The 23,288-nt window shown below is 39.3% G+C and overlaps 5 protein-coding genes across 10 annotated transcripts in view; 2 read left to right on the plus strand and 3 right to left on the minus strand.

Annotated features, from left to right (window-relative positions):
• Nucleotides 1–2,604: 2,604 nt before the first annotated feature.
• LOC134220079 (oligoribonuclease, mitochondrial) lies at nucleotides 2,605–3,649 on the minus strand. Of its 3 annotated transcripts, none has more exons than XM_062699037.1 (3): nucleotides 3,485–3,649; nucleotides 3,345–3,432; nucleotides 2,605–3,243 (listed from the first exon to the last, which is right to left on the minus strand). In XM_062699037.1, exons 2-3 carry the CDS (start codon nucleotides 3,391–3,393, stop codon nucleotides 2,660–2,662), a joined length of 633 nt encoding a protein of 210 aa, XP_062555021.1. In that variant the 5' UTR covers nucleotides 3,394–3,432; nucleotides 3,485–3,649; the 3' UTR covers nucleotides 2,605–2,659. The 3 variants fall into 3 exon arrangements, with proteins under 3 accessions (XP_062555021.1, XP_062555020.1, XP_062555022.1); XM_062699036.1 differs by having other exon boundaries at nucleotides 3,345–3,421; nucleotides 3,485–3,648; XM_062699038.1 differs by lacking the exon at nucleotides 3,345–3,432 and having other exon boundaries at nucleotides 3,485–3,646.
• An 897-nt stretch (nucleotides 3,650–4,546) lies between these two features.
• On the plus strand, nucleotides 4,547–6,672 carry LOC134220080 (uncharacterized). 2 transcript variants are annotated; one of them, XM_062699040.1, is made up of 4 exons: nucleotides 4,547–4,672; nucleotides 4,827–5,059; nucleotides 5,125–5,836; nucleotides 5,894–6,672. In XM_062699040.1, exons 2-4 carry the CDS (start codon nucleotides 4,942–4,944, stop codon nucleotides 6,024–6,026), a joined length of 963 nt encoding a protein of 320 aa, XP_062555024.1. In that variant the 5' UTR covers nucleotides 4,547–4,672; nucleotides 4,827–4,941; the 3' UTR covers nucleotides 6,027–6,672. The 2 variants fall into 2 exon arrangements, with proteins under 2 accessions (XP_062555024.1, XP_062555023.1); XM_062699039.1 differs by having other exon boundaries at nucleotides 4,596–5,059.
• Nucleotides 6,673–13,547: 6,875 nt separating this feature from the next.
• On the minus strand, nucleotides 13,548–16,408 carry LOC134220082 (zinc finger protein 568-like). Of its 3 annotated transcripts, none has more exons than XM_062699043.1 (3): nucleotides 16,269–16,408; nucleotides 14,543–15,861; nucleotides 13,548–14,476 (listed from the first exon to the last, which is right to left on the minus strand). In XM_062699043.1, the coding sequence occupies exons 2-3, from the start codon at nucleotides 15,857–15,859 to the stop codon at nucleotides 13,613–13,615; spliced, it is 2,181 nt and encodes a 726-aa protein (XP_062555027.1). In that variant the 5' UTR covers nucleotides 15,860–15,861; nucleotides 16,269–16,408; the 3' UTR covers nucleotides 13,548–13,612. The 3 variants fall into 3 exon arrangements, with proteins under 3 accessions (XP_062555027.1, XP_062555026.1, XP_062555028.1); XM_062699042.1 differs by having other exon boundaries at nucleotides 16,274–16,381; XM_062699044.1 differs by lacking the exon at nucleotides 16,269–16,408 and adding an exon at nucleotides 16,179–16,265.
• A 2,651-nt stretch (nucleotides 16,409–19,059) lies between these two features.
• LOC134224677 (zinc finger protein ZFP2-like) lies at nucleotides 19,060–21,220 on the plus strand. Its single transcript, XM_062704166.1, has 2 exons — nucleotides 19,060–20,393; nucleotides 20,469–21,220. Exons 1-2 carry the CDS (start codon nucleotides 19,188–19,190, stop codon nucleotides 21,150–21,152), a joined length of 1,890 nt encoding a protein of 629 aa, XP_062560150.1. The 5' UTR covers nucleotides 19,060–19,187; the 3' UTR covers nucleotides 21,153–21,220.
• A 131-nt stretch (nucleotides 21,221–21,351) lies between these two features.
• Nucleotides 21,352–23,288, minus strand: part of LOC134224676 (dynein beta chain, ciliary) — an 82,211-nt gene continuing 80,274 nt past the window's right edge. Inside the window, exons 30-31 of the mRNA XM_062704165.1 lie at nucleotides 21,807–21,939; nucleotides 21,352–21,745 (exon numbers count right to left, since the gene is read on the minus strand). Of these exons, the coding sequence (XP_062560149.1) occupies nucleotides 21,584–21,745; nucleotides 21,807–21,939 (295 nt within the window). The 3' untranslated portion in view covers nucleotides 21,352–21,583. The remainder of the gene's footprint in view (nucleotides 21,746–21,806; nucleotides 21,940–23,288) is intronic.

A 23,288-nucleotide genomic window follows, 5' to 3' on the forward strand; every position in this document is an offset into this window, starting at 1 on the left:
GTGAGATTGGAACTTGTGAGGACCAGAGTTGTGTAGGTCGCTCCTACCCAGATGTCAACTCACCATTTCGCAGCTGGGGTTGTGTCTGGAGTTGTTCTAGCTGATCATGACTCAGTATGTGCGGATAAGATCATTGAACAATTGGAGGAAGATTACTTTGTGGAACCAATGGATAACGCAACTACGGAACACTTGGAGCCGATCGGAAGAGAAGATCTTGAGAACGAAAGCAAAGTGGAAGATAAAGGAAGTGTAGTGGAAGAAAGTGAAGAAACTGAGGCAAAGCGGGTTCTGTCAGCCGGTTACCTCACGGATTCGGAAAATTATGAAGATGTGGCAGATGCCGGCATTCAAACGATGAGGAACACACAGGCGAACCAACGAAGAGCCTTGTTTGCGTCTTCTATGGACAATTCGAGTTCCCGTCATAGGAAGAAAATTCGTCGAAAATTGAATTTCTGATTTCAGTGGAATATTGTATGTAATAATATCTTAAAACACTTGCGGCTCCGTGGAGTTATTAATTAAACAAATGAGCCTTAAACGATTAAACGATTGATGAAAAAAGACGGATTACCCTTCTGAACTCGGCGTACAAAAATCTGTCGCGTATACCAGGCAGGTTTTCGTGAGGGCCGATCAACGACGGATCTGATGTTTAGCCTGCGAATGATCCTTGATAAATTACGGGAGTATCACTTGCAGACTCATCTGTTCTGTTCATTAAATTCAAAGCAGCGTACGATTCAGTGAAAAGAAATGAGCTTTGGCGGATAATGTCCGAACATGGTTTTCCGGCGAAACTGATTAGACTGATACGTGCAACGCTGGATGGCTCGAAATCATTATTCGGATTGCAGAAGAAGTGTCAACCTCGTTTTTGACCTTAGACGGACTGAAGCGGGGTATGCAGTTTTGAATTTATTGTTCAACATTGCACTCGAGGGTGCTATTAGAAGATCTGGCGCGCAAAGGAACGGCATTGGCATCATACGGTCGCATGAAGGCAGAGCCGTTCGCTGTGGTCGAGAAATTGCAGTTGCGGGTATGGGAGCAACATCTCATAATTAATGTTTTTCGTCTTTCATATAGCAAGTAGTCCTGGATAAATATAAACAGATCCTTGAAATGATCTGAAAAATACTGCCGGTGTGATTATTGTGGGTGTGAAATGTGTCCAAAGGCGCCAACTGATTTTTTTTTTTCATTCTCTTGCAACTCTCAAGGAATCATTCTAGCACCCACAATTAATCTTTTAGAAGCCCCCCAATACATCCATAAGTTGATAATGTCGTTAAGTTCAATGAACAATTTCAAATGTACCTAATGCTTTTTCTAATCAAATCGGCAATAAAGCTTTACCACCATTGCCTCCTGAGTTATAGCTGAATTTATTCAGCATCAGTGATAAGAAGCGCTTTAGTAGGTTGCTTGCCACAAATCCTACGTTTTTTAGAAATACATTATGCACTAGTAGATTGCCTTCTATACCAGAGGTTCCCAAACTTTTGGATATGCGACCCACCTATCAGAATCCCACATTGCTTGCGACCCACCAAGTACCAAATGTATTGATTTTGTGAAATTAGATAAAAATGAGTTCGCGTTAGATTGGACAAATTATAATAAATAGCTTTATATCCCATCATTGTATTTGTCAAAAATTCGTCATTTTTTTGGATTGGATGTGTATTGGATTTGGATGGAATTTGAATTGAATTTGGGTTGGATTTGGATTGTATATGAAATTTATTCAGATTGGATTTGAATTGGATTTCGATTTGATTAGGATTGGATTTGGATTGGATTTGAATTAGATTTGGATTGGATTTTAAATAGATTTGGATTTGATTTAGATCGGATTCGAATTAGATTAGGATTGGTTTTGGATTGGGCTCGGAGCTTACATTTGGATTGTATAGGACTAGGCCGTTGACCTCGTCAGGTTTGTTGTTCTTTAATCATTCAATCATTAGTTAGATCCTAATTCAAAATATGGAGTAGATTTGTGGGACAAAATTATGAATTAAAATTTTCTTCCGCGACCCCCCACTGAACAGCCCACAACCCCCCTAGGGGTCGCGACCCACAGTTTGGGAACCTCTGTTCTATACAATAATATTGGCTTGCAATAATATTGAAATACATATCTGCTGTTGAAAATATCGCAGTAATTCCAAATTTGTGCACGACTTTTGATATGATCTGCATCCCAAGTCAGTACTGTCGCATTGTCGCGGCCCGCTGATATCAATAATGAAGAGGTCAGTTCTATTCAAATAATGCATCTAATGAAGGTTTTAATTGTGATTAAATTAAGTGGTTGGACTGTCTAAGACGAGTTTAGTACTTTCCTTTTTATCCCACTACGTTTTGTTATCTTTACAGATATGTATTTCGACCTCAACTGTGAGGCCGTCTTCAGTGTCTCGTACTTGACTCGACTGAAAGTCGAACTCAACGGAAAGTACTAAACTCGTCTTAAACAGTTGAAGACATTCCACTAAAAGAGATTAAACAATTTTTCTGAAAGTTTTTGGATTTACTTATCAAGTTTCCAAATCAGGGATTTAATTTTCTGGAAGAAGCTCAACACAGTACGCAAAAACTTTAAAGAACATTTTTATACATAATTGGCTAACGATCTAGAACTCATCATCTACTTTTGGAACATATAGTCCTTGTAATATTGTAACTCCCGTATGCTTTCCTCAATGTCATCTAACGCCCGGTGCACCAGCTTCTTCGGTGGACAATGGCTGAAGACCGCTCCATTCCAGCGCTTACACACCTCTTTCACCGTACTCACATCGACTATCCGGTAGTGCAGGTATTCGTTCAGCCGCGGCATATACCTATACAGAAACATACGATCCATATAAACTGAATTCCCCGCCAAAGGGCAGGCCTTCTCCGGGCAATATTTTTTCACAAAGTCCAGCACCATCTGTTCGGCTTGCTGCAGGTTAGTCTTCGAATCTCGTACCGCCTGGGTCAGGCCTGTTTTAGCGTGGTTCACCTGACACCATTCATTCATGGCGGTCAGCACCTCTTCCGGTTCGTGGATAACAATGTCCGGACCGCGCTCCAGAATGTCCAGGTTCTTATTCGTCACTACGCAGGCTATCTCGAGGATGCGGTCCTTCTCCACCTCCAAACCGGTCATTTCCAGGTCAATCCAAACCAGGTTGTGCTGCGAGGGCACTATCGGTTTCGTGGCGGGTGCGGTAGACATTCGAGTTACTATAATTGGAAATTAACTACTGTGTTAATTTGTTCAATGATTGGTTTGCTTTCATTAAATAATAGGATAGATCTTTTCAGCATTGTGAGGTGATACCTACGTGAATGTTTCTGCAGTAGATAACAATCTCTCAAAATGTGTCGTAGCATAGCGACGGCTTTGGGTCACCACAGTAAGCTAGACAAAAGCTGACATATAAAATCATAATTAACTTATGAATGAATTCATACTTTTACTTACCAGATGCAGTTTTTGTAGATTTGATAATTTGTAAAATTCGTGCGATTTATTTCTACGTTGTTCAATGCAACTGTGAGATCTCGTGATAGTAGCTAATCCGCGGAGATAACCAAACAAAGCTTCTTATGCCTCTGTCTATCGCCTCTATCGGGACTCCCTTCAAGATTCCAAAAACTCTCACTTCTAAAAGAGCGAGTGTACGCTCTCACGTATCACACTCTTATTATGACCTATTCATACTCTCTCTCTAATATTTACCTTAATATGCCGATAATCCTAAAATTATCCGAATTACATGTAAAATGTACTGTACTTTTATCTATCAGTTTTAAAAAGTGAAGGAAAAACACCCATCTTGGTTGTCGCTAGATGTATCCAATGTTGCTGCGTGGTTGTTAAGAAACTAATTCTGGAACTTCTATGCTTTTGAACAATAATTGTTAATTATTAATAAGCGAGTCAAATGGGGGTGGTAATAGGATCAATGTTTACATCGTCTCAATCAAGGATGTTATCGATCATTTAGCAATTTGCGTTCGATCATTTAGTAGTTTCTCAATAACTCATTCCAGAAGCTGAATTTCAAAATGTGTTGTATGGTGGACTTCTAGTGCGAAGATTTTTCTACAACTCTGCCTAATGGTTCGCTATTAGAATTCAACTAATAACGAACCATTAGGCAGAGTTGTAGAAAAACCTTCGCACTAGAAGTCCACCATACAACACATTTTGAAATTCAGCTTCTAGAATGAGTTATTGAAAAACTACTTAATGATCGAAAGCAAATTACTAATTAATCGATCCTTGGTCTCAATGACGTATACTGCCGTGAATCGCATATTTGTCCCATATGAATAGGAAACCCAGCAAAGATGGGGCAGATATGCGATTCACGGCAGTATACGCGTATTCTTGTGTAAAAAAATTAGTATAAAAAATCGCAATATTCCAAACTCTCAGATTGAAACATTCAAAAGTTAGTTTGTTACCCATACTTGCTCATTATGAAACATACGTGTATTATTGACAGTTTTGCTTCATACTTCTTTTCGTTTTATTCATTTCATTTATCCCTTCATCTTCCATTTTTATTTATGTTCCATTTTTATCATCTTCCGCCTTGGATGGCTTGGTTCAAGGGCTCAACTCACTCAAGCTTGTATTATTATCGCAAAAAGCTGTTTCTTGGTAGGAGGCAACGAATTCAAATCAATTCATTTAGGTTTCTCAGAACTATCTGTTTATTCAAGTTATTCATTGTGATCAAACATTATTCTCTAGACTGATTATTTTTGTGAATTTATCTCCTATTTTCGTTAAAACGTTCATGTCTTCTATATAGTCAACCAAAAAAATGCCAACCATTGAAGTGATTCAAGATATTTGAACTCTTCGAACTACAAAATAAAATCAGATCAAAGTTAATAGTGAATAGCGCACATAATTCCGTTTCGACAATGATGACTAGAAGGAAATCAGTACACGATTCTCAGTTGACACAACTGCATCGGAAGGATGACACTACTGGTCCGTCTCGCCCGGATGTTCTGGAAGGTAGAAAAACTCCAGGAGCAAGTGAGTGTTTCATCTATGACCATTTATAATAATTAACTACCTACTAAAGTATGTTCATATTGTAGGGACATCACAGCCAAGGAAAAATGCGCGAATCCCACATCGAAGAACTTCCGAGGCAGCCCCGGGTACGATTCAAAACGGAACCCACCAGGCGCACGGGCTCCAAAATGGTATGGATGCCGACGATATACCGAAGTTCAAGGGATATCGCATAATCGAAATCGATCACTTCCTTCAGTGGGCAGCTTTCTCACAGTTTATGCACTCGAAGCACTGCCCGGGCGGTCTGTTGAAGCCGTACCAGGAGTACGTGAGTGGGTGCTATTCGACTTTTGCAATGAAGTGCAGCAAGTGTTCAGCGATCATAACCCGATCGTCCGAAAACTACATCCATCACAACAAACTGATGAACCGTCTGGTGAAGGGTACGGTTCAGATGAGTAAAGATTACGACGAGATGAGTAATTTCATGGAATCGCTGGAGATTCCGTTCGTTACGAGAGATGAGTTCAACACGATAAAGTCCCAAATGCAGCTCAATTCGTCTCTGGAGGATCAATCGTCGCTGCAGAAAGCGGTCGAAGAGTTGGAGCGCGCTTCTGTGGCTTCGAAGAGGAAACGCCACGGCAGCTGTAAGTACCATTACGAAGTGCTGAAGGTTTACCTGAACAAGAAGATGCGGAAAATTGAGGAAAATCTGCAGCTCTCAGTGAATGATTCCGTCGCGCTGGCCGTGAATGCCCATCTGAAGAATGTAGCCCACGTCCAATTGGTGTAAGTACCGACGTTGCTGATGTGTCGAATTTGAACAACTGACATTGGTTTCCTTAGTTCCAACAGTCCCAGCAGTTCCTGTCCCGGTGGAAGTAGCGCGGCGACCTCTACCAGTGATAGTAATCGATTCGGAGCAGGATTTTCCAATGGACCACCGTCGTTCAAAGGTAATACTTTCAATAGTAATTGAAAATGTTTTATAATGTTTTGCGGACAAAGTCATCTGTCCAGAGAGGCAAAAGTATTAATAATGAGCGATTTAGCGTCGACATTGTACACAAGGCAGTCAACTTAAAACTCGAAATAATCGAATTAGAAGTTACTCAAGCGTTCCATTGAGTATTCGATTGTCAAATGTTTCGTCAACTAGATGATAGCGATGACTCTGTAGCGAAACTAGTATTACCTACTCAACTTGCCAATCACCAGTTCTTTCCTCGCGGACTTGCAACACGATTGTGGTATTCGTCTAGTTTTAGCTGTCAACTTCAGCCATATAATTTTGTATCCGAAGATTCCTCAGGACTTGTTTTCCAAATAATTAGGTTTAAGATGTTAGATGTAGTAAGATGATGATTTATAGAATTTAGATCTTATCTGTACTGAAAGCTACCGTATTTGGCATAATGATCTTCACCTTAGTTTGTAATGAGTTCCCTAATATATGGAACTCTTATGATGTCGAATATTAGAACACAATATCTCCTACGTAGTTGTATATGAGTGCATCAGCATTTCGTTTTAACGTGTACTGCCATCACGATAGGTTTTAGTTTTCGTTAGCTGTGACTTAGATTGGAATAAATGAACTACGATATCATCACATGCCTACTAAACTGTTACATGTGTCAAATGGTTTATGATCCGAAAAGCATTGTTGACTAGTATCCGACCCTCACTTTTCTAGTTTACGGTGTACTTCCTATAACACAAACTCAAATTCTATTCGGTATAAGTACTTTTAATTTTGAGCAAAAATTCCCTCTTCACTTGAGAAATGGTTTATGTCTGAAAATTTTGTGATGATATCCAAAAATTTATCGCAGTTTATTGCAGTTCAACATAACTTATGAACCCTCCTATACAGGGATGGCTTGTGTTGCATTGTAACAGAGCCTTTCGTTAATTTCGTATGGATAGATCTCATGTGCCTACATTGCTGGACATTATTATAGCAAACAAGTTCGACGGCCTGATTCTCAGTAGTAGATCAATCAATTTCGCTGTAATCTTTTTTCTATAATTATATATAAAACAAAGTTGGCATTTGTACGACCGCGCATTAGTCAAACTTTTATTATTTTTATATTCGTTTCCTTCTTCTATTCACGAGGAAAAATGTTATGATGAAACTTAAATACTTTGAAGATCAATGCTCAATCTTTCCGATGAAATGGTTTTACGTACAATTTGCATGAAATTTTTCATTTTTAATCATCTTTTATATATAAAACAAAGTTGACATTTGTACGACTGCGCATCACTCAAGAATAGAGAGCCCAACTTTTGATAATTTATATTCGTTTTCTTCTTCTATTTACGATGAACCTGAAAAAAATGAAAAGCTAAACCCAATCTCTTTGGTGGTTTTTCGTACATTTTGTATGGGAATTTCAAATTTTGATTATCTCTATATATAATAAACTGTAATAAATGAGAAATAATTAAAAAAAATCTATTTGTTTTCTAGAAAATTTGTGTCAAAAATTGATCAATTTTTGGCGAGACAAAGTTCGCCGGGTCAGCTAGTTTTCACATAAATTTGGATATACCTATAGTCAATTTTTATTGAATCTGTGAATTAGTCTTCTTCATTCGAACATTCAACAGTTAGGGCCACTCCTCAAGGAATCCAAATCTAAAAGTACTCGGGTAGGAATTGAATCTGTGAATTAGTCTTCTTCATTCGAACATTCAAAAGTTAGGGCCACTCCTCACGGAATCCAAATCTAAAAGTATTCGGGTAGGAATTTCACGAAAATATTTTTTCTTTGCTGGTATCGTTATCGGAAGTCACCAGTGAGTCCAAGTACACGAATTCTTCAACTGCCACGAATTTGTCACCACCGATACATATTCGTGGTGGGTGGCTTATGAGCAGTGGCGTAGCCACGGGGGTGGTTTTGGACACAACTCCCCTCCCAGAGACAATTTTCAGAAGAAAAAAAAATTTCGAACCTTCTCGAAATTAAAAAATGTTCAGAAAACCCCCCCAGACCAATTTTCTGGCTACGCCACTGCTTACGAGCTAAACCTTTTGAGCCTTTTCCTATAAAGTCCAATTCGCTTTGCTTCCCTCCCTCTTCAGTTTGGTGTAGGTAGGCTTTTTCCATCTTCTCAAAGTTACGTTCTATAATATCAATGTCGTCAATGAAACCAAATAGCTGAACGAACTCCGTTTTTTGTAATCCTTCAAAATCACACTACATTTTTGATGCTCACGAATTTCAAAATTTGTCAAAGAAAATCACAATATACAATTTATTTGGGCCACTACAAGCCAAAATAAACAAAAACCTCTGAGAGGGATAAAATTTTGGAGGACAAATTTTTTTGATTTTCAACTTTGCGCACAGACTACTACGATCTTTCCTCCTATACAGGGATGGTTGCTGTTAAGTTATAGTAAGCCATGAATTTTGTAAACGCCAATAAATCATTAGGGGTATTCACTAAACGGCGTAGGTTGCTGCGTATCTGTTTATAGAAATGTTTCATGGGCGATTTGAAATATGTCCCTTATGATTGTGCGTGAAACATTTCTATAATCAGATACGCAGCAACCTACGCCGTTTAGTGAATACCCCTATTATCTATTCAAACCTGTTCACAATCAGACGTATCTTTACTAACAGGTTATGGGCCTCACGTCTCATAGCTACCGTTGTTAGTTACTGAATGCAACAAACTTTTTTTTTATCCGAACAAATTTTCACAATGGAAAATCCAAGAGAAGGGAATTCTGGATTGCCGGATGGACCTCAAGTTGGAAGGTCAAGAGGGAATCCTCGTTTTACAAGTAGCGTTTCACGGATAGAGGAGCGGAGAGACTCCGAGGACGCGAGAATTAGAGTTCCTGGGCGTTCGGTATGAAGATGGTTCTAATTAGGGAAGGAACCTGGGGTGCTGTGGACGTCGCGGACAATGTAGCGATCGACGAGGATGTTTCGTTGCGTGCTCTAGCTACGATTTGTTTAAGCATAGAACCAATAAACTATAGCTTAGTTCAAGAGGTCAAAACAGCGCGTGAAGCATGGAAGAATCTCAAGAGCGCTTTCCAGGACAGTGGAATGACTCGACGGATGGGTCTGCTGTGGAAGCTCACGAGTATTCGGTTGGCAGAATGCAAGTCGGTTGAAGAGTAGGTGAATGAAGTCGTGTCTACAAGCCACAAATTACCCGAGGTAGGGTTCAAGGTCGATGACACATGGTTGGCCAGTCTACTTTTGATGGGTTTACCTGAAAACTATGAGCCGATAATAATGGGCTTAGAAGCGTCGAGAACCAGGATAACAGCAGATTCGGTGAAAGCAAAAATCTTTCAAGATGTGTTTCAAGTGTTCCCAAATCATGTGGATCCGATGGAGCGTTTGCAAGTAATTTTCAGAAGAAACCGCCAAAAAAGGATAAATCAAGCGTCAAATGCTTTAAGTGCAAACGAATTGGACATTTTGCTTCGGAATGCAGTCAGAGAAACACGAATGAAGATTCAGGTATTGGACTACATCGCAAGAAGAATTCGAGAAACGCCGCTTTTAGTGCCAGTGTGAAACATTTGAAGAATGAAGAACGCTGGATTTTCGATTCTGGTGCTACCGTTCACATGTGTCGTGATAGGAAACGCATCGTTGATGGTAAAGGAATGTCCCAAACTATCAATGTAGCCAATAACGCAGAAGTTCCGGTGGTTGCTGTTGGGAACGTTTTTCTAGGAAGTTCGTGTGAAGTTTCTCTTTCGGATGTTCTTTGTGTTCCAGAATTAGCCATAAATTTGTTATCGGTAAGCCAGATTTGCAAGAAGGGTTACAAGGTTGTCTTTACAAGTAATGCGTGCAAGGTTTTCAACGTTCAAACGAATGAGTTGGTAGCAATAGGATCACAGACGGATGGTCTGTACAAGCTGGAGATGGTGAATCAGGCAATGACATTTACGGCAAGCGATGCTGTTCTGGCACAAACGGCTGGGTCACATGAATTTTCAAAATATGAAACTTTTGAAAAGCATGGTTACTGGCATGGAGTGCACCGATGGGAAAGCTTCAACTACTTCGTGTGTTCCGTGTATTGAAAGCAAACATCAACGTCTACCATTCAAATCGAAAGGGAAAAGAACGACAGAAATATTGGAGTTGGTCCACTCTGATCTTTGCGGCCCAATGGAAACGATGTAGATTGGTGGAAGCCGATATTTTCTCACTTTTATCGACGATGCGAGCAGAAAAACATTTGTATATTTCTCACTTTTATCGACGATGCGAGCAGAAAAACATTTGTATATTTCTTGAAGTCAAAGAAAGAAGTTTTAGTTGCTTTTCAAGATTTCAAAGCTTACGTCGAGACACAAACTGGCAAGAAGTTGAAGCGATTAAGAACTGACAATGGAAAGGACTACGAGAACGAATTTTGAGCGCTTTATTCGGGAGAACGGCATTGCCCACGAGACAACGGTACCATACAATCCTGAACAAAATGGCTTAGCAGAAAGGATGAACCGGTCGATAGTAGAGCGAGCTCGGGCATTGCTATTCGATGCTGGATTGACCAAACGGTTCTGGGCAGAAGCTGTATGTACTGCTGTATACCTAATAAATAGATCACCTACGAAAGGAGTCACTGTTACGCCAGAGGAGAAGTTTACTCAAGTTCCCAATGTATCACATTTGAGAGCGTTCGGTGCAAAAGCAATGGCCTATGTACCAAAGAACAAGCGACAGAAATGGGATAAGAAATCTCAAGCATGTTTGTTTGTTGGATATGCAACAAATTCCAAGGGCTATCGGTTGTATGATCCGCAGACTGGTAAAATTTTCATAAGTAGAGACGTAATTATCGTATGGGCAGTAGTGATCACGGTGAAGTGATAGCGGTCGAAGCAAATCAAATGGAATTATTGACTGTATTTGCAAAAGATACGGATTCGAGATCAATGATGACGATGACAGTGATGATGAAAGTATGGATGGCTATAAAAGATATTTTAGTTACTAGATAAAGATTGTCGCTTCGGTTCCCTTTGTTCTGCTGTCCGAAACATGTGTGGTACATACCTGTCAAATCGTATGGATTTTCCTTCTTTGACATTTAGCTCCCCTATCCTCGCCAGCAAAAGATGTTCCGGACAGCGACGACAGCGACAATCTTTATCTAGTAACTAAAATATCTTTTATGGCTATGAATCAACCGTTGATGAATTTGATGCAACTGTTGTAGTGGAGCCTGTTATCAACAATGCGCTCCCTCAGCAAATTTCAGTGCCACCAATAGAACGTGTGGTAAAGCGCAGCGCGAAGGAGCGCCGACCCCCAGAAGCTTGGCAGAGTGATCAACGCATTAATGGCAACAGACCTGGGCGCGTGCACGCGGTTCCTACCGAATTGGTAACACCCAGCACTTATTGTGAAGCGATGGCACAAGGTTGCAAAGAGCAATGGATAGATGCAATGAAAGTCGAGTATGAAGCACTAATGCAGAATCAAACGTGGATTATAACAGAATTACCAGCAGGAAGAAAAGCATTACGAAATAAATGGGTGTACAAAATCAAGATAAATTAGGATGGTTCAATTGAACGTTTTAAAGCAAGGCTGGTAATTAAGGGCCGCTCTCAGATTTTAGGTGTGGATTATACCGAGACCTACTTACCTGTCGTACGATATTCAACAATTCGGTATCTTATGGCCAAGGCTGTGGAGTTGAACATGTCAATTCATCAAATGGACGCAGTTTCCACGTTTTTGCAAGGTAATTGAAGAGATGAAGAGATTTACATGTAACAGCCCGAAGGTTTTGAGGATGGTACGAACCGAATGTTGAAAAAGGCACTTTATGGACTGAAGCTGGCCAGCCGGGTTTGGAATCTCAAATTAGACAAAGAATTGATGCGAATAGGTCTTGAAAGATCACAGTTCGACACTTGTGTTTACTATTTAATCCATGGAGATCAAATACTGATAGTGACGATATATGTTGACGATTTTCTTTTTTTTTTCAAACAATGCTGGAATGATTGAACTAGTGAAACGAAAACTTGCGAAGAAATTCAGAATGAAAGACTTAGGAGAAGCAGAACAAGTCTTTGGAATCAAAATAACTAAAGGAGAAGGTATTATAGCAATTGACCAAGGACGTTATATAAATGAATTATTGGAAAATTTCAAGATGGTGGGATGTAATTCCGTACAAACTCCTTTGGATCCCAATTAAAAATTAACAAATGAAATGAAACCAAAGACGGAAGCTGAACGTAATACGATGAGAGAAGAATCCCTTTCGTCACTTGGTCGGAAGTTTGCAGTTCCTTGCTCAGTGTTCAAGACCTGATATTTGTCATGCTGTAAATTTGGTGAGTGGTTTTTGTGAAGATCCTGGGGAAGCGCACTGGACTGCTGCAAAACGTATTTTGAGATATCTGGAAGGAACTAAAAAGTGGAGTCTCACTTACTCGAAAAATGCTGCGAATCAACTACAAGCTTTCACTGATGCTGACTGGGGAAACGATGTGGATACAAGGCGCTCTACTAGTGCACATGTATTTCTAAAAAACGGAGGAGCTGTGGCTTGGAGTTCGCGTAAACAACCCACTGTGGCGCTTTCTACCACTGAAGCTGAGTATATGGCACTTTCGGCTGCAACTCAAGAGGCCATTTGGTGGAGAGGCTTTATTGCTGAATTGGAAGGTAACTTATCGCCAATCCAAGTCAATTGTGACAATCAAAGTGCCATCAGTCTAGCGGAAAAGGAAATGGGATATTCCCCTAGAAGTAAGCATATAGATTATAGACATTAGCCACCACTTTGTACGAGAGCAAGCAGAACAGAAAACTATCAAATTGATGCACGTTGCATCGAGTGATCAGTTAGCTGATATCCTCACAAAAGCTGTACCCGCCCAAGTTAATGGAAGCAAGGACATCTCTAGGAGTTATTAAATTATAGCTTAAGGGGGGATGTTAAGTTATAGTAAGCCATGAATTTGTAAACGCCAATAAATCATTATCTATTCAAACCTGTTCACAATCAGACGTATCTTTACTAACAGTTGCAATCATTGCCTTTCACGTATACTGCCGTGAATCGCATATCTGTTCCATCTTTGCTGGGTTTCCTATTCATATGGGACAAATATGCGATTCACGGCAGTATACAACAAAATTTTTAGTTGGCTAACGTTCAACAATTCATTACCGAAGTAGAATTTTCAAAATGGTTTGTTTAAAAATTGGTTTATTATGAATAATTAGAATTGATCTATTATTAGGCAAATAAATCAAACTCCCTAGGCAAATCAATCAAACTCTAATTATTGAAGATTATGTAACAAGAGAGATTTGGTTTAGCTCATGGCTAAACCAGTTGTGATCATTAAATAGAAATTTTCTATGGAGCCAGTATTATTACATCGTGCTGCTCACTTCTTCGTTTTATCATTAATCATTAACGACACCTGTATATACCAAAATCTGTTGATGACATGATAACAAAAATTTTGGAAATAGTAATAATTTATTATCCTTAAATCTGTATAAATCATTATCGTGGTAGGTATTAAATTGAAATCTAAATGATACTATCTGTGTAAGGCGAGATGGCCTCATTTTCACGCCTGGTTATCAGCTTAAACACACTATAATGTTGTTGTGGCACTGGTGTCGCCACTGCAACGGTAATCATTGGTACAGTAACTTGTGGTGCCGGTTGTCGTTCCGGAGTTGAACTGGACAGGCTATCAACCGTTTGAGCTTTATTCCGATGACCTTGTTTGTGCGTTCGCATATGCACATTCAGATGCCTGAGTCTATTGAAACGTCGCCCGCATAAATCACAGCTGAATCGCCGTTCTGCTTCGTGGATCACCCGATGACCGTAGTAGGTGGATGACGTCTTGAACGTTTTCGAGCAGATTTCACACTTGTAGGGTCGCCTTCCGGTATGGGTGTTTTCGTGATCGATAAAGTCCTTTAGCTGACCAATTCGAAGCCCACAAAAGCTGCACTGATAGCGTTTGCGATGTTTTCTCATGTGGGAATGATAGACTGATGCACTCGGTAGCAGCTTGTCGCAACTCTTACAATGGTAATCTTTCTTAGTGTCGTTCGATTGCACTCCTACATCGGTGCGTGGGATAAGCGTTTCTTCGGCAGAAATGGACAACTCTGAGTTGTGAATAGCCAAGTGTCGCTTCATCTCTGTATTTGTTGTTAGCCGTTCTTTGCAGATTGTGCATTGGAAGGGTTTCTCAGTGCTGTGTAAACGACGCTTATGAACGACCAAATTAGATATCCGATTGAAAGACGCTGCACAGAAAGGACACTTGTTTGGTTTTTCCCTTGTGTGCACACGCATATGTAGTTTAAGTTCATAACTAGAGGTCAGTTGTTTCCCACAAAGTTGACATTTCATCGATTCAGGATCAGTATGAATCTGAAAGTAATAAAAATAAAAATTATTAAAATTTTGTTCATTTTAGATTTTTTTCAAAGAACCTACTTTGAAGTGGTGCTGATGCCCTCGAAGTGACCGGGACACCTTTCCACATACTTCGCATGTGGTGGGCCTACTGTTCTCGTGACTGTTCTGTTCGTGCAACAAGCGGGTACCGTAACTGGAAAATCTCACATCGCACGTTCTACACTTCAGGGGTTTCTGATGCATGAGCAAATGCTTATTCAAGGAAGCCAGGGTTTTAATGGTAACTGTCTGGAGTTCGCAACGATCACATCGGAATGGTAACATATCACTATGCTTCGTCAAATGTTGTTCAAAATTTTCATTCGTATCATGCTCCTGATTGCAAATAAAACATTTATGTTTGCTGCTTTTCAGTCTTTGTACTGTCTCTCTCACAGTCCTACGCTCGGCATTGCTGTGAATCATTTGAGACTGATCTTGGGCAATTTTAAGAGGATTGTGCACCGGTTCTTCGAAAGTGTTGACTTCTAACTGTTCTTCCACTTCCAGAAATTCGACTTCTCCGTCTTCATATTGGTCGAGAAATTCCTCATTTTCATCAGAAGATTTTGAATCAAGTTCAGGTTCTACGGAACTTCCAATTTCTGATTGATGTTCATTCTGGTTCTTCTCGATGTTATCCTTCACTCGAGTAACTTTTGAGTCATACTTTTGTAGTAGGGTTTCAAACTGGGACCATTTGTGCAACTTCATATCGTTATCAAGAATCCATTTCAGGCTTTCTTCTGTTTGTTTAGCTTGTTTTAAAAATAATTTAACTTTCATATTGTCATAAATTTTAAAACTATTATCTATTATAATAGCAGTATCGGGATCTTCTTCTAAAATGCTGTAGAAATGCAATACATTTTCCCTCCGATGATAATGCCATTCGTCTGCTGGTATCTTTTCTGGTAAAAGTCTGCTAAAGTTTTCAAAACCCAGTATTAATCCTTCCGTGAGATCATCCGATGGGCCGATGAGTTCATCATGCAAAGCTGTCTCATCATCTTCCGAATGCTTCGGCGGTGTCCTTTGAGAAATAATTCTCTTTGGACGTCCTCGTTTGATGGTTGGTCCTTTTCTTGCATGTTCACTAAATATCGCCGGTATCGCTTCCGGTTTCAGTTTTGCAGGTTTATCGTAGCGCAAAATGTCTTCCGGTAGGAAATGATTTATACAGATACTTGCGGTTGACCCAGGCTGCCATTTGTCGTCCCTGTTCAGAGCGGAAATCCAGCGATCTCTCAAGCGTTTGTCTTCAGGAAACTTGAATGTGCTGATAGTGGATTGACCCTGACGAAGTACCGCATCGTAGTTGGAGCTACACTTTGGAACGCAACATTTTCGTCCCATGCCTGAAATGCATAAATAAGGAATCAATTTTAATCTAGGTTATTATACCTTTACTACTCAAAATGCCTGAATATTCATTCTATTTTTGAATATCACTATTCTAATCGCATATGTGTCCCATACTTGCTGGGTTTCCTAATATACAAATGTGGGATTATTGGCAGAATACGTATAAAATTAATATATTATTACAGTAGATGTTTCTTCTATTAATGCATATTTATGTATTTTGTGAGGATGATAAATTTAGAAATTTGCTAATGTGACAAGGTATATTCGAAATATGGAAACAACATGAAATAGCGAATCTCAATATCACATTGTTTTGCTATTAGATCTTTTGATTCGCAAGTTACCGCCCTGATCTAGCTTGCCTAAATGACTATCTTCCAGCTATAGACATTCTTACCTTACCAAATTGCATGCAAATTTCTATTGACTAAATGACCATTGACTATTGCAGTTTTTTAATACAACATACGATCCACTCAACTATTATTTATTTAGGTTCAACCGGTTCAATCTAAAGACACTATAAACATATAGGGGTGATCGGGGCAATATGGGCCACCTAAGGAAATCGTTCCGAAAAGCGCTGAAAAGCTCAAAAAAGCATCGTTCAAATGTAGTTGACTCATACTAGAGAATGTTACCTTTCATATTTCGTCGATGAATGACGAAAAATTCGTTTGGAAATTGTTGGAATGCACTTTTGAAAATGTATTGATTTCAATGTGTGTTCCCGACTATACGGGGCAATATGAGCCACCATTTGGGGCAGTATGGGCCACCCTTCCAAAACCTTTATTTAGGCGAAAAAAGTATCGTAATATAGAAGAATATGGTATTCCTACAACAGTTGTGAGTATTCCATATCAAATAAAATGAAAAAACTGCACAACAGCGGACTGAACTGATTTGTCACTCTTCACCGTTTGAACAGCCACATTTCAATTGGTAAATGGTAATTTTTTCTGTTTCTATCGCAGTAATGCGCTGTTGTAATGTAATGTTGTAATGTTTCCGTAATGAATCTTACATATATGACAATATTCTTGAATACTGATATTTGAACTTATTCGCATTTTAAGGCCAGATATTTTGTTCTATGCAGGTATGCCCATATTGCCCCATAGAGACTGGTTTTGGGAAAAAAAAGTTTTATGATAAATTCAGTTTTGTATCAATATAAACATGTGTGCACAATATTCAATTTTAATATATCTTTTGATTGTGGTGTATTTTGACCTGTATTTTTAATCAGTTTTGTGTCAAAACCTTATTTATAAACTTGAAATCATATAATAATTTTGCCTATGCAGTGAAAATTTACATTTTCAAGTATATTTTCATGTTTGAATTGAATTTTAATGCGGTTTTCACGTTGATGCATATGTGGAGCATCCTCTTAAAGATCATATAACTTTTACATGATAAAACTTGTCAATAAGCTCAAAATGAGGGTGGCTCATATTGCCCCGTATGTTCATATTGCCCCTACTGCCCCTATAGTATATAGTGTCTTTAGTTCAATCTACAACAACATCATCGCATGGAGACTGCGGCCCTGTCCGTGTTGCCAACTTTTCATCTAAAATCGTTTGTTCCTGTTCGTGAAATAAGTTAAATGTGTTAAATGGGAATGATTTTCAACTCGGCTTATGACAGGTGAAGACATATGCCACTAAAAAGATTCTCTTGAATCAGGATCTCAGGCTACTGACACCCTATGGTTTAGCTCTTCGCCATATATTCGAGATGGGTCGGCCATATATTACAAAAAAGCGAAGACGAAATCTGTAAGCAAGCGCTTATAAGCGATTTAAAATCCGGCAACACATGGACATAGCTCAAGCCTATAGGCTTGCTGTATACAGCAAAATGCCGCCCTGAAAAGTATCTTTAACGGTGACTCTATTTACATACTCTCAGGAGCGCGCAGGATCTATGAGCGAGTGAGTACAAAATACCTATATGACAAAACGAAGTACGATGTAGAATGGGGACTTGTATCGTGAGTTAATAAGTAATGATGTAGTACAATTGCGCTTCAAAATTGGATTTTATTTTATAGCATGAGTGTTGCAATATCAGTACTATGATGATGTCCAATAGTTGACTTCTGACCAATAATGGACCCTTCTGCCATATTTGCATTATTATGGCATAATATAAACAATTTTCTTAGAAATTCGATCGGGAGAACCTACCTAACATTCTAATGGTTCGATTGATGGAAAGTAAAAATAGATGATTATTTGTTTATTCTACCCTATATGCTTCGAGAGAGAAATTCCATTTTTTACAAAACTTTTGTAGAAATAAATTTGTAGAAATAAATTCCACTCCTTATGGCAGGTAATATAATATACCTAGTAAAATTTCGTTAATAAGGGGTCCACTATTGGGTATACTACCCTATATGCTTCGATAGAGAAATTCAATTTATTTCAAAACTTTTTTTTGTGGTGAGAAATAAATTAGAAATTATTCGAATGTTAATTATTTTTGGAAATATTATATTATGGGCAGAACATGTGCATTGCATATGAAAAAGCAACTAGCAACTAGAGATACTAGAATAAGAGATCGGCGAAGACGCCATCTTGTTTCCAATCGAACCGTCAAAAGCGGTTCCATTTCGACTTGTTTACTTTTTGCATCCATAAGAAGCAAGCAAAAAGTTCAAGTGATGCCAGAATCATTGTTACGATTTCATGCATTTTCATACGTTGCCATTTCGACAGTTTTTCACTCCGCCGGTCTCTGGTTATAGGGTTGCTACTAGCAACCATACACACACATTACAATAATTTTACTTTCATATTCTGAAAAATAATTGAATCGAATATAAAATACTTTAATAATAATATTATTCATTAAGTTTTGAATACACAGGATTTTGTTTTTACACGATTTTTTTTCGCTCGTATTTTTGATCTTGTGACTTCAATTTACCTCCAAAATCTTCGCAACATGTTTCAAAAAATCCAGAATAAATCAAAGAAAAATCATATGATAATTAATATGCGTTAAACATTTAGGATGAGTGGAAAATTGAGAAAATGCAAATCGTGTAAAAACAGAATCCAGTACATTGATTTTTTAAAGAAATCGTTGCCAGCCTTGCCAGTTTATTTCAGTTGCAAAATCTGCAAGAGCGCCCAATACTTCCCGTTGAAAACTGTCTACCAGTCGTTCCCAAACATAAACAAACTCGGATTGTTTGCAAACCGGACTACAGTGTAAAGTGTTTCGCAGAGAACTCGGTGATTAGTGCTGCAAATTCGAGTGTTAGGTATTACGGTGATTATCCTCGTTCTTCAAAATGGGTCGCAAGTGTAGTGTCCCGGAGTGTGGTTCCAACTACGAGAGCAGATTGCGCCTGGGACGGCACGCAACGAGCACCTTCAAGTTTCCCGTCGATCCGGACATTCGCGAGCGGTGGGTGTCAGCTGTGGGCAGACCGGATGGTTGGCAGCCCAAGAAAACATCGTGCATTTGTATGAATCACTTCCGGAAGGAGGACTTCGAGAAGTTGAACAAACCGGCCAAGCTAAAACCGGATGCCGTGCCGACGCTGTTCGGCAGCTCGATGGCCGACTATGAGCCGGTTAAGAAACCGAGTGAGCCACCGGAGGAGTTGAATATCGATTTTGAGAGCTTGTATGGACGAGTGTTGGAGAAGGCGGAGTTCGCCGGATGGCATTTCTACAGAATGAAAGACGTTTTACATTTTTACAATTTGAAGGATTGTGGTCGGGATAATCCTATTCAGATAATCAACAGTGTAAAAATATTTGATAATATGAAAATCAACGTATTTGTCAAGGAAGTGAAGCAATCGGATGCAGTGCTACGTCGAGTGCTTGGAAAGAACTTAAAACTATGTAGGTGGTCGCAGTTTGAAGCTCTTCTCAAGAAGTATGAGGTAAAATTGACTACTTCCGGAGGTGAAGAAAGTAACGCTAATGATAAAAACAAAAGACCACAAACTCAAATGGTATTTATCCCTGATTCTGAAATAAAAAATGAACCTGTCGAAGACAGCGATGGGTCTAAAGATGAAATGCAATTAGATATGGACATTGTGAAAGAGGAAACAAATATTGCGAACTCTGATGAAGATTCTGATCAAGGGTCTGATCGTTCTCCTGAGGAGAAGTTTAACTTGTACGAAGCGCTTCGAGAGCTTTCGAAAGCAATAACTAAGCATAAGTGTTTTATCTGTAATCGGGAACATGAAACAAATGATCAATACGATTATCATCTAACGCAACATATGGATATGCTTCCTTACGAGTGCGACCGATGTGTTACGGAAAAAGTTGTTATACGATCGCTACCGTCATTGAACAAACATTTCCTAATGCATATGAAACCACTAAAATGCCGAACATGCGATGCTCGGTTTACCACCTATAAATCAAGATTGATTCACGAGAAAAGCTTCCACGCTGCGGCTGAATTGGTTCCTTGCGAGATTTGTGGAGAAACGTTCCTGTCACAAAAGCAGTATAAGAGACATTTGAAGGTATGTTTTTCTTTCTTAAAATTTACAACCCAAATTTACAATTTCTAATTTTTAATTATTTCATTTTATTTGTAGAACCACACCGAGTTAGAAGAAGTATCCTGTAAAATTTGCGATAAGCAATTCATCACAGCCTTCGATCTTGACAAGCACACCAAATCAGTGCATCCCAGCTCGGCGTCCTTTAACTACGAAGAACTCTCAACGGTTGACCCAAACGTTACCCTGGACTTCAACATTCCGCCAGAAGGCGCCAACGTGAAACCGAAAAAAGATTACTTCTGCATCGAGTGCAACAAACATTTGCCCAGCTCGAACAGCTACTATTCGCACATGCAGGGTCACAGAAAGCAGTTCAAGTGTGGCTTTTGCGGGGTCCGCATTGCACGGCTGCGTGATTTCCGAGACCATGAAAACACCCACACCGGGAAGCGGCCATATGAGTGCAATATATGCCATATGCGTTTTATGGCCGCGTCCACATACTATGGGCATAAGGCGATGCATCGAGGGGAGAAAAAGTTCTCCTGCGAAACGTGCGGTCGCGCTTTCGCCAGGAAGGATCACATGATCAGCCACGCCAACACACACAAAAGGTTGATACGCCGAGGACGACGCCCGGTGAAAATGGAAGTTGATTCAGTCGACTCCAAGGAGGATGATGCTGCGCCAGTGGCCCAGGATAATGAGATGAACTCTGAAGTAGACCCTGTTACTGTTGCACCCCCCAATGCAGACAAACCTGAGGAGGAATCTTGAATTACATTTTTACTTTTATCTTTACTTTTATGTCAATAAATATGCTTGATCCATGATAGAAAAATTGACTATTGTGTTTTGTGGTCCACCAAGGCGGTATTCTCTCTTGCTTGTGAAAAAAGTTCACATCTTTGTTTGCATTAAATTTATGTTCAAACGAAAGTTCTGCTTTTCCATGGAATCGATTTCTTTCTATAAAAATCAAACACATTTTTTATCGTTGCAGTGTTAGATGAGTGCAGGATTTTAAAGCGCTGTTTTGATGATTTTATAATAAATATTAAGCTATTTTACAGTTTTTAGTACCTAAACGATATTAAAATATGTATTACTGGTTAACAATGCAAGCAAAAACGTGGTGCGTTAAAAAATTTCAAATATAACACATGATAGAATATGATAAATATAGTCAAACAATTTGCTAAATATTCTTAAACTTGAAGCAATAATGCCACACCGGCGAGGGTCCATTTGGCCGGTTTGTCTTTGGTTTTCAAATTGAATGTCCAAATGTAGGTGGGTCCTCTGGTTCTCGTCTTATAGACAGGGCATTCGTACATGTTGCGCAAATCTTGCTTATCTTGGGTCAGTGCCTGCAATTACAGTTTATTATAGCAGACCATTTACTTGTCGTAGGGTGCACTTCTGACTTACTCTAATATTGATCACAGGCATCTGAGGGTATAGCTCCTTGAGTTTCGATTCCATTATAATACCCTGCTGAACATCCCATCGGGCTCCTTCCATGAATATTCCGTGTACATATGCCCCCTCTCTCGGGCCGGCTCTGCGTGAAGAAAATATAGATAACAAGCAGGCAATTAAATTTATTTTTAATAATGCATTGCAACTTTAATTCCAGACGAAGGAGTTGATCCTGTTTTTTTTTAAATATCTATGATTAATATTATAAGTTACACTGCACGCCTGTAAAATTGTATTCGGGCGGCTTATGTGCCGTATTTGTAGTTTACGGCTTCAGAAATCGATGACTGGCAATAGTTGATTGGTTGGGAAAATTTCGAGATTATCGCAAAATAGTGCAATTTATATATTCATAGAAGTTTAAATATTGAGTTATTTTGATAATTTGATATGTTCATGTCCCCATGACTGTTTTTCAAGAGAACATTTCAAGGAACATTTGGCTTCCCGAGCCATACGCGAGAGCTTTATGAAGCCTGGACATGTCGGATTGTTTTCGGTTTGTTTCCATGTGTAGTAGACTGGTAGACCAATTGATCTCAACTCCAGTACGATTTGGAGAGCATAAAATATCTGCATTAAACTAATATCAATCACATATCATACGCACGGGCTCAATTTGGAAAACCTAGAACAACTGATTTGGACAAATTTGAAGAATAAATCGTTCACATCGGCTGTGTGGGCAATCCACGTTCGCCATAACGGCGGATACTATGAATGAGTTTGACAAGAACTGCTTCCCCAGTCAACACAAGATCGTATATAATGTCACATAAGATGCTAAAGTGGAGGCCATATAGGTACTTCTGCATACAATATGTACGTATATCGCCTCCACTTTAGCATCTTATGTTGCATTATATACGATTTTGTGTAGACTGGGTCCGACGCTAAAATAATGTTTCAGATGTTCCCGACGTCAAATTCGACGCTAATTTGTTCCTTAGGAACGATTTTTTTTTCTTTATTAAAGAGGCTTGCAGCCCTAGGCTGGCTCACCTCTCGCGGAACGATTTTAGTTTTTTCGGGAACGATTCGGAACGATCTAGTATCATGTATTGAAACCTATTTTTGGTCTACTTTCCGGTGGTTAGTGTGGTGATTTGCTCAAAGCTGCTCCAATGCTGGAAATTGACTGCTTCAATGTTAGAACGAGGACGCTGTTAATGCTTTAGACCTTAAAGCTTGCACCTCCAGAAGTACTCGAGTAGTATAGTATATGTTGGGTAACAATTTTAACCTCAAAATGAATTTTGCGTCCCACAATTACTCTTTGGTAAAATATTCGAGCAACATATTAAGTTTTGTCTGGCATTTGTATGGAGGCCCGCCACTATCCATGAAACGGAAAACCAAATCGACCACGTTCTAATCGACGGTAAATTCTTCTCCGATACCACGAACGTCCGCACTTACCGCAGTGTGAAT

The sequence above is a fragment of the Armigeres subalbatus genome, chromosome 3, assembly GCF_024139115.2.
Source record: "Armigeres subalbatus isolate Guangzhou_Male chromosome 3, GZ_Asu_2, whole genome shotgun sequence".
NCBI classification, from domain to species: domain Eukaryota; kingdom Metazoa; phylum Arthropoda; class Insecta; order Diptera; family Culicidae; genus Armigeres; species Armigeres subalbatus.